This window comes from Apaloderma vittatum, unplaced genomic scaffold, assembly GCF_000703405.1.
Source record: "Apaloderma vittatum isolate BGI_N311 unplaced genomic scaffold, ASM70340v1 scaffold31409, whole genome shotgun sequence".
NCBI lineage: Eukaryota > Metazoa > Chordata > Aves > Trogoniformes > Trogonidae > Apaloderma > Apaloderma vittatum.
Window position 1 is genome coordinate 4,397 of NW_009737506.1, and position 9,838 is coordinate 14,234.

Consider the following 9,838-nt stretch of genomic DNA (forward strand, 5'->3'; position numbering starts at 1 on the left):
CATTTGGGGGAATTTCAGGCAGTCGAAAATCCTTACTTGACAGCTTCCACCCTGGCAGAGCTACTCACGCCAAGCCACAGCGACGCGCACAGCACGCTGCCGCTGCCCGACCCGCGAGCACAAAGCACAGCAATTCTTGCTGGCCTCGGGCTTCTTCTCAGATCTTTGTACTACAGAGATCCCCAGGAATCTAGGGCACCCTCTGAAGGGGATCTACACCATTCCTCATTGCTTTCAACCTAGGAATATCCTGCTCTCCAACAAGAACTGGCCAGGTAGGATTCAGGACATTAAGTCAAACTGTTCACATGGAGCTGCCAAAACACATCGGTCCCTCCGGAGAGTCTCAGCCTGGTCCCTCCAGCGTGACGGCCACACACGAGGTGGGAAGCTCACCCCCACCCAGCTACCCCAGCTGCTCCCAGCGCTTGCTCCAGCTGCACCTCAGCCTGCAGGACAGAGGGTGGCAACACCGATTGCTTCTTTCTTCCTGAAAGCCACCGAGGGACCAAGCAACAGCCAGACAAGACAACAATTTCTGTCTCAGTGTAATCTAACTAGACGTTGAGGAAAGTTGTGGTACGAGGGACAGGTACAGCCCATTGTGGCCTACACCAGAGCACACACTTTGCACCTCAGCTACTACTGCTGCTGCTACCAGGGACCAGCTCTCCGGCCTCCGCGCTGGCTCTGAGCAGGAAGCTGGGTACCCTGACGTCAGCCTCCAGCCCCTGGTGCTCAGGGCAGGTCCCGAGTCTCCAGAGAGGCAGAGGATGGGGCTGAACTGTGGTCAGAAGTACCAGCGACTGGTGGCTGGTGCGATGGCTCCCAGCCTTCAGGCCAGCACTGCTGCTTGTGGACAAGGACCTGATGATCTACCCCGAGGGAGCGGGCTGACTGAAGCGATTAGCGTGACCCTTTCCAGACCTCAGGAACAGGTCATCAGCACAGAATGCTCGCCCAGTGCTGCTCCAGGGTTTGGCCCGCTCCTTTCCCCACCTGGCCTGCAGGGCAGCCTTACCAGCCACCCTCACGATGTGGGGAGCAGCAGGACCCGTGCCTCCTGGTCAGCTAATCTGCGCTTGCAGCACTCCTCAGCCAAGAGCCCAGCTCACGGTTACCAGCCCGCACAAGCCTAGCGATCCAGTCAGACCAGAAGCCTCTTTAACAAAAACCTCCCAGGGCAGCAGTTGCATCACCCACCCGTCCCTCTACCACCCAGCGTGGAGTTCCAGCAGGACAAGCAGGGAAAGGGCCTGTCGCAGCCCGGCCTTCGATAACATCGCTTGCAACATCACTGTGCAACAGCGGAGCCACCAGCTTCGCACGCAGGGAGAGTCAGTAATAAACCCAGAGCTGACAGGACCTCCCCAAGAGAAGAGGAGCTGTTTCCTAAGGACAGGGCACACCCTCTCACCGGCTCAGAGCTGGGGCTGGAAGCCTCCGCACATCTGGCTGCTTGTGACAGAAGCCCTGCCCCTCCCACAGGATTTAGACCCCCTACTCCAGCTGCAGGTACGGCTGCCAAGGGGTTACAGGTTCTTGCTTTGTGTTCACAGGGCACAGTTATCACCCCGTACCCCAGAAGAGTCAGACCCCCATCTGCCAGAGCTTTCCAAGCTATTATCCTTTGAAATTCCTTATGGGAATTCTCCCTCTTTTCCCCACCCAGAGCCCTGACACAGAGGACAGTGAGAACAGGCTGGGGCAGCTCAGCGTGTTTAGGCTGTCCTTACTGCTGAGGCCGTTTGTGCGGAGAACGGAGCGACACAAACCTGAGGAAACCACGGGAGGTGTCCCATTTCATCAAAACTCTGCTCACGAAGGGCTCTTCGGGCACTGTGGCACATCAAGTATTCCAGAAAGGAAAAAATATTCGACAAGCCACCACGAGGCAGCACATACAGTTACGAGAAGTTGATCAGTGTTTATGATACCAGAGCAACCAGGCAACGGACTCAGACCGACGGTGCGGCACGTCAAGTGTCTGCAGGCTGCCACAAGCCGCACTGCTCAGTGGAAAGCTCCGTGCTACGCTCCCAGGAGGATCCCATCACCCTCAGCCCCGGCAAGACGTGGATCCCTAGCTCAGATGCCCACGGTGCCGCTGCAGCGTGTTCCAGTTCCTGAAGTGAGGGGTCACAGGCAGCGCCTCGCATCCAACCAGCCCTGCTCAACTGCAAACCAGCCAGAGCTCGCTCGATATTTATTAGCTGCCACACCCTGCCAGTGCCCTGGTGACTATCGGCGGCGGTGATTTCCCGCTGCCACCCAGCATTTGGCAACCGACGCCAGTGAACGCGACGGAGCAGACGGGCGTGAGGAGCCTTCAGCCAGGCTGAAGTAGGCACAGCTCGAGGACTTCCCGCTGCAAAGCCCAACCGACCTAGGGAGCGTGCTGCGTGCCCAGGTGCCGCTGGCAGAGCTGTCATTCACATTTGTGAGCCGGTGAGACACGCAAAGGGAAAAAAATCCAGCGCGTTAACGAAGTCTGTGTATTCCATCAAGGGCGATGAGGGTTACACTGGTTTGAAGGCAACATTGAAACAGTTACTCTAAAGCAGCAAGTGGTCACTAGAAACCCACTTCTGCAAAGCGCCAGCCGTTCCATTCCATTTATGCGAGAGTTGTTTTTCCTTTTAAAAAAAAGGTGACATCATGCTCGAGCAACAAGGCAAGAGAAATACAAAAGGAGCTTTATGGCTCTCCCCAAGATATGCAGATCAGAACAACACACTCCCAGCTACACCCAGACATGGAAAGGGCAGCCCCTCAGAGCACAGCAGTGTCTGGCACATCGGGTCAAACAGATGGAGCTTTGTTTAGGAACAAGCGCAGCAGAACCCGGGTGCTGCTGCTGCTGCCGCCGCTGTCAAGCTTCAGTGTCTTTACAGCACTCATTCCCACAGATGCCCTGTGCACAGTAACTGGGAAAAGGGACTGGAATTCAGAGCGAGAGTACGAATGCAGGGTGCAGGTGCAGAACAAGCCACCAAGCAGAGAGGCAAATCCAAAGTGGAGTTTGGAATGGCAAGACTTATCTGTGTGAGACAGAAGGAGACACTAATTTTAAGAGGAGCCTAAGTGTTTGTGCGCAGCAAACTTTGCTTAGGGAGCTTCTGGATGCTGGTGTTAAGGCTGGTCCTCCGCTGTGCAAGTACCCGGCCTCTCCTTGGTTAGTGGGAAGGACTCCGCGGAGCAGCTGTTAGTAGAACCCACCGCAAATCCGAACGAAAAGCCGAGTAGCAAAGTTGCAGAAACACACGAGTTTAGCTACTTCCACAGATCGGTTCATGATCCAGCGCGTGTCAAGCCGGTTACAGCAATTCCCGAGGAAGCCACTCGAGCACTAGCCACAGCCTCTTCCAGGAGGAATCCTGAGACCATGGCCCAGGGGCGCCAGTAGGCAACTAAAGCCACTTCCCCTTAGGAAGCCTTTCCCACTGGGGCTGGGAATTGCACTCGTAGAGTTCACAAGTCAGAACCCTCTCAGGCCAGCACAGCACTTGGTGTTACACATGCAGCTCACAAGGACCTCGAGTTAAGAGCATGGCATGCTGCAGGGAAGCCTCCACAGTCCCTGAGGTGGAGATCTGTAGAAGTAACCTAGACAACACAGTGCCATTGATTCTCCAACTATGAAAATCACAGCAAACCAAGCAAGCTCTGGCGGTCTAGCCTGCTGAAGCAAGAGGCAAACACCAGCCAGCTCATATTTACATGGAAGTCATGTCATTCAGGGCGTGGTCCAGTTCCTCACTAATTGCTTTGTACTTCAGTTTCTGGGCATAGAGCTCATCTAGAAGAGGTTCAGGAGGAGAACAAAAGGGAAACAATGAGGGAAGGCAGATGAGTTCTTCCAAAACCCTGGGGCAGGAGAAGCAGTACGGGATTCACGAACAGAAGAAAATTAAGTTAGATGTGGAGCCATCACGTCTCCGTGTTTGTTCCCGACAACGAACAGGAGGGTTCCAACAGCCTGAGGACAGTCTGACCAGCAAGTCCCTTCCAGGATTACAAGCCAGCTCTGAAGGAAGCAGAGCCAAGAACTCAAACCACAGCAGCTCGTGAAAACAAGCTGCCCAGCTGGGTCAGCAAGAACCACTGCCAGGAGGAGCAGCAGGGAAGAGCAACTCCATCCACTTCAGAAGCTTGCTACACCTCAGGCAGGCACAGATCTTTGTTTTCACCTACACTCTCAATTAAAAAAAGCTTGGGAGAGTCCAATCCTGTAGTCAGTGCTGGACATCAGGGGGAATTCCCATTCTGTAGGCTCCCACTGCTCAGCTGTGCACTAACAGACACGCTCTCGTGTTTTCCATCAGGTAACGGAGCAGACAAGCAGATAACCCACCTGCAGGGCAGGAGGCGGTCCTGAAGCTCACGCTGATGCACTCCTCTGCGCATTCCTGGCACCGACTTCTCCCAGCTCTGGCTGCCTAGGCTACGGCATGGCTGCTAACGCTGTTAACAGCTTCACAGAGCCCAGAGAACTTTGTCAGTTGTCATGAACTAGGTCACTTCAGCAGCAAGGCTGGAGACCAGAGCCAACTCTCGAGCATCGTGTTTCAAGGGGAGCACGCAGGGATTTGGAGGAGTTTTTGCAGTTCCCAATAAAAGCTTGCCCTGGATCATGAAGTGGCTCAGATTGCTGCTTGGCCACGGTTCTGGAACAGCTCAGCTGACATCATTACTATTTCTAGATTAAAACAAAACCCTCCTGAGTAACTCCAGATTGTAGGATGTGGCTTTGAATCTCCAAGACCTGGTACTAAAATACCACCAAAGGCACAGGCTGCAGTTGCAGCAGGAGGCCTGGAAGAGTTTTGGTTTACCAGCACCAGACTCCATCCACAGAAGAATCCAGCCACAGGCCCAGATTTAAGGGAGGCAGCTGGAACCTTCTCCTTCCATGGCCTGGGGGGAAAGGCTCTGCAATGGCTGGCCTCAGGAGTGCTCCTGAAGCCCCATGAAACCACTAACAGGAGGAAAGGCTGACTGGAGGGGGCTTCTGGTGATTTAATCTTGAACCAAGACCACACTGGGGAGCCTGAGTCTGACTCATCAACTACGGTGCTTAACGGTCAGCGTGAGATTTGGCAGACAAGCATGTTATCGTAACCAGTTCCTGGGGAGTTCAGGGGGTTTTATTTTCCCCTAAGCCACTCCTTAAATCAGGGTTAAGCTGGAGCACGGGCATCCAGTTACATTCCTGAGGACATCACAACCAGCGTCCACCAGTGTCCTGTTTGAGCTGAACAGAACCAATCCTGGTCAGTGATTTTACTTTTCAGCAGAGTCTTCTAAGGAGCTGCGCTTTGTGAAGTCAACAGCATGTTTTTGCAGACAGTGTCTGCTACTAGAAGTGATAACGCCCGGTGTTTATGTTTTGACCCAGGATTGGGATGCACAAGGGCTCTTGCTTATATTTGCTCCTGTACTAACCAAGGTCACCGATAAATCTTGTGAGCCACGCTGAGGGTGCCAGGAATACTCAGTATAAAGCTGAGGGATCCCAGGGGTGAAGCTCTCTTTTGCCTTTGATCCTGTCCTGAGTTCCCGAATCCAGCTCCTGTACCCAGCTCCCCTCTGCCGCTGAGCCTGGGACTGCCCCGGTGCCGCCGGCTCTGCAGCACCCGTGAGGATTGATACCGGGGGGAGCTGCATTCGATGTCAGTTTTGTACGTATTTGTACATACTGCGTTATTTTCATTAGTTCCTTATCATTACTGCCACTGTTTGATTAAAGCTGGTTTAGTTTTCTTTTCCATTCTGTAACTCTCTCTGCCTGATTCCTTTTCCCTTCCTGTTTGGGGACGGAAAAGAGGTCAGAGAGCTTCTGTCAGCATTCAGCTGCGGGCTCAGCCCTAAGCCTTGACAACCAGCTGCCTTATCTGTCACTATCAGTCAGGGACAGCGAGGGGTTTAGATGAAGAGCTCGAAACCTGCCACAGCTCCGCCAGGGAACTCTTTTCAGAGCAGACACACAGGACATGGCTCCCAAGCCTCGCCTTGGAGGCCGAGCTACGTCACGCTCCAAGTATGAGGAGCAGAGCAGTGTCACCACGCTCAAGCTATGTGGCAGACGGCCTCTCTCAGCTCCCCACCGCATGTTCTTGGTATCCCATCCCCAGAACGTACCTTCCAAATCATCAATGGTCTTCTCCAGCTTGGCTACAGACCGTTCAGCGAATTCAGCGCGGGTCTCCGCCTGCCAGACAGAAGCCAGGCAGTCAGTATTTTGGAACACGCCAAAGGACGACAGAAGCATCAGCCCGAGGACATGAAGCGTCCCACCCTCCACGTCTCCCCTCAGGCAAGCTGAGCCATCCCGACACGCTCACTCACCTCTTTGAGTTTATCAGTCAGGATCTTGATCTCCTCTTCGTATTTATCCTCTTTTTGGGAGTACTGAGGAAAAGGAGAGGAGTCAGCAATCAGCAGCCCCCAGCAGCCCCAGATACCTCCCGTTCCAGAGAGCCCACGGCTACAGAGGGGAACTCCAACTCCTCACGGCAGCGCACACGCCCACACAAATTTCCACACGGGAGTTGCTCGCATCCCTGCCCTAGTCCAACAGAACTGGGTCAGGCAGCAAGTCCCACCTCATGCACATAAACCTGGGCGCAGAACAATTCTCATCCTGGCAGCACAACCATCTCAACTGATCAAGCGTGCCCCAAGGCAGGGAAGGGCAGTCAGGCTTCCCGCACTCCCGTCTTCCGTGGCCAACGTTAGCCCTACGCTGAAATCCATTAGCTCTCCCTCCTCGGAGGGCAAGCCCAGCTCTCCTCGCTCGCCGAAGGCTGCGGCTGCGCCACCTCCATCCCAGCGGGTGCTCTGCTGTCCTACACCCTCCTGGCAAAACCAGAAATGTTTCTGGCCCTTGGACAAGCAGCCCTACCTTCTCAGCTTGAGCCTCAAGAGACTTGAGATTGTTGGTGACATTCTTCAGCTCTTCTTCCAGCTCGGAACATTTACTGTGGGGTTTCATAAAGAAAGCGTGGAGAGAAAAAGGAAAAGAAGTGGGAGGAAAAGACAGGAGAGACAAGAAGTGAATCCATGTGCAGGGAAGACCAGGAAGTTCTTTAGGAGACAGTTTGCCATCAGGCTGGCTGGGACCCTGCTTTGAGGCCTTGGCGCAGAAAGCAAGTTCCCTTCCTGCCTTCGAGTTCCAGTGTCCTGCCAGCACATGCACAGGGCACTGAGCTGAGCAGCTGAGACGTGGACCCAGATTTCTGCCAGACCTGGAGTCTTCAAATAGAAACTGCGTTTAGTTCGCTGGAAGGAGGGCAGCTGTTCTGACGGACAGATGGACAGCCGCCACCGCTCGGACAGAAATACTGATGGGCAGAGAGGACAGAGCATTCCAGGACAGAGAGAGATGCAGTTAAGCTGAAGGAAGGAGCACAGCGAGAATACCACAAGAGTTCCGATTTAATGGTTCAAGAAGGGAGAGGTTAGTACCTTTTCTTCGGCAACAGACAGACACTTCAAGTTCTGGTCCATCACTCTGATCTGCTCCTGCAGCTCCCGGCAACGACTGTTAGTGACGGTCACACGATGGCACAAGCCAGGTGGGGGCAAGGGTCAAAAGGAGCACCAATAACACAATACCACAGAGCAAAAAAGGGGGTGGGGAAAAACACAAAAAAGTCATGGTCATGACATGCATGTCTGGGCAGGAAGCACAGTGCTACTGCTGCGCACACACCGACTTTGTTAGACAAGGCCCAGAGCACAGAAAAGCCCTGAGCGGCTCCTCACGGATCAGCTGCTCCTCCAGATGGAGGAAAGGAGCCCAAATAACCCCAATTTGTGTGTCTGCTCCGAGCAGAGGAAGCCCAGCTTGCTGCTCGGCAGCGCAGAAGCCTGCAGTGGTTACTGCAAATGTTTTACGAGGCCAGAGACAAACCTCAGCCACAGTTCTGCCCTCGGACATCCCCCAGGCCAGCTCTCAGCCCGAGAGGCGTCTTGTCGCTTTAGGACAAGCGCCGTGCACTCCCGTGCCCCGTAGCAACGTGTAAGGGTCTCGTGACAAAGCGGTGCTGGTGAATACCGAGCGGGGAAGGATTCTCTGGCCTCGCTGACTAGGGAGTCCCTCCACACAGAGGGGCAGGGCAGAACACCTCTACTACGAGGCAAATCACATCATCACAAATTCCACATCCTCGGCGGGCCTCACCCTCTCCTGAGGAGGAAAGTGCTTCCCACTCTTTCACCCGAGGACCTAAACCCCCCCTCCTGTGCTTCAGGCCTTGTGTAACAAGGTTAGAAATGCCGTGTTAGTTCCCATGCAGAGGTAGATGTGCCAGTTACGTGCAAGCAGATTACTCACGACTCTGCAAGCTCAGCTCTCTCTTCGGTACGCTCCAGATCTCCTTCTATGATCACCAGTTTCCGAGCGACCTGGAAGGGAGAATCGGAGCAAAGAGGAAGATGGTTTTTCTACTTGTAGGCTGTGCAAGGCTGTAAAGGGAACAGAAGTCATCGGAGCTGCCAGAGTCTTTTGGCCAAGGGGAACGCTCCTGGAGCTCTGCTGGAAGCCAGGCTTTTCCCTCGGGTTTGCTGAGGAAAGCCCTGGCAGCAGGAAGAGGAGCCATCTCTCCTGGCCAGGGTCAGCTGTGTGAAAGCATCCAAGGGTCTCACCTCCTCGTACTTTCTGTCCGCCTCCTCTGCAATGTGCTTGGCTTCCTTGAGCTGGATCTCCTGCAGTTCCATCTTCTCCTCGTCCTTCAGAGCTCTGTTTTCAATGACTTTCATGCCTCTGCCCAAAACAAAGCACAGGGAGGGGAAATGTATGAAAGAATCCCGTACAAGCCAGCAGTGTAATAAGTTTCAGAGTATTAACGACGTGCTCTGGGACTCCGCTGCCTCCTTGTGTGCCACAACACCTCTGAGTGCAGAGAGTAGCCCAGGCACTGGGCAAATCGACTGCTCCGAATTAACTGCTCCTTGAAGCATTACTCCAGCACGTCATTGGACTCCTGGACTAAGGGAACGTGGTGTTGCTGAAAACAAGCCAGGAGTCTTAGGGACTCCACACGGCTGAGCCAAGCGCTTTCCAGGCTGGAATGCAGGAAAAGCCAAGTCCATCTTTCTGGCAGGACATCGGCCGTGTCCGGCTGCTTGCTACAGAGCGCACACTGACGAAGCCCATCAGCCTGCTGGAAGGAGACCGCTCCCCTCCACATCACAGCGCCAGGTCAGGGGACATCTGCCAGAAGGGAGGATGTTGGCAGAGGCAGCAGGAAGAGAGGCTTTCCCACCAGCAGCCACTTTCCCAAGTCAACGGTGTCACAGAACCCACTGAATTCTCCTCCCCCAGAGGTGGGGAGGCACAGCAGCACACACTATTGACTCGCTCCTTAGCCTCAGGTTCCAAAATACTCACTCAAGGCCACAGGCATTGTTTTAGTTGCTCCGCATAAGCAGATAGGGACTCCCACATCCAGCCTTGATGTGGTATCTGCTTTCCATCCTCCAGGAAGCCCAAGAGCTTGATGGCACCGGGCCCTCAGTCAGGAACTCCCCTGAAATCTCTGGCGGAATGAGGGCAGCAGCCCTCGCTCACCTTTCACTTTCATCTGCGGCCTTCTCCGCCTCTTCCAGCTTCTGCAGAGCTGTGGCAAGGCGCTCCTGGGCTCGGTCTAACTCCTCCTCCACCAGCTGGATACGGCGGTTCAAAGATGCCACTTCTGCCTCAGCCTAGAGGGGCAGCCGAGCTCTGCCTTCAGGTCAGCGGCAGCACACGGGAAGCCCGACCCAAGGCAGCGTGCTTCAGCCGCTTTCTTACAGAGCCTGCACTCCCACACACACGCGCGCTTCGCAACACACA

General features: G+C 54.6%; 1 protein-coding gene across 4 annotated transcripts in view; it reads right to left on the bottom strand.

Moving 5' to 3' along the window:
• The window catches only part of TPM3 (tropomyosin 3), a 12,788-nt gene extending 2,984 nt beyond the window's left edge, over nucleotides 1-9,804 (bottom strand). Inside the window, exons 1-7 of one of the 4 annotated variants that reach the window (XM_009877357.1) lie at nucleotides 9,575-9,777; nucleotides 8,650-8,767; nucleotides 8,339-8,409; nucleotides 6,905-6,980; nucleotides 6,349-6,411; nucleotides 6,142-6,211; nucleotides 3,721-3,799 (exon numbers count right to left, since the gene is read on the bottom strand). In XM_009877357.1, coding sequence (XP_009875659.1) covers nucleotides 3,721-3,799; nucleotides 6,142-6,211; nucleotides 6,349-6,411; nucleotides 6,905-6,980; nucleotides 8,339-8,409; nucleotides 8,650-8,763 — 473 coding nt within the window. In that variant the 5' untranslated portion in view covers nucleotides 8,764-8,767; nucleotides 9,575-9,777. Of the gene's footprint in view, nucleotides 1-3,720; nucleotides 3,800-6,141; nucleotides 6,212-6,348; nucleotides 6,412-6,904; nucleotides 6,981-7,467; nucleotides 7,544-8,338; nucleotides 8,410-8,649; nucleotides 8,768-9,574 lie in introns of all 4 variants that reach the window. The other 3 variants (XM_009877355.1, XM_009877354.1, XM_009877356.1) reach the window with 3 other exon arrangements.
• Between the last annotated feature and the right edge of the window lie 34 nt (nucleotides 9,805-9,838).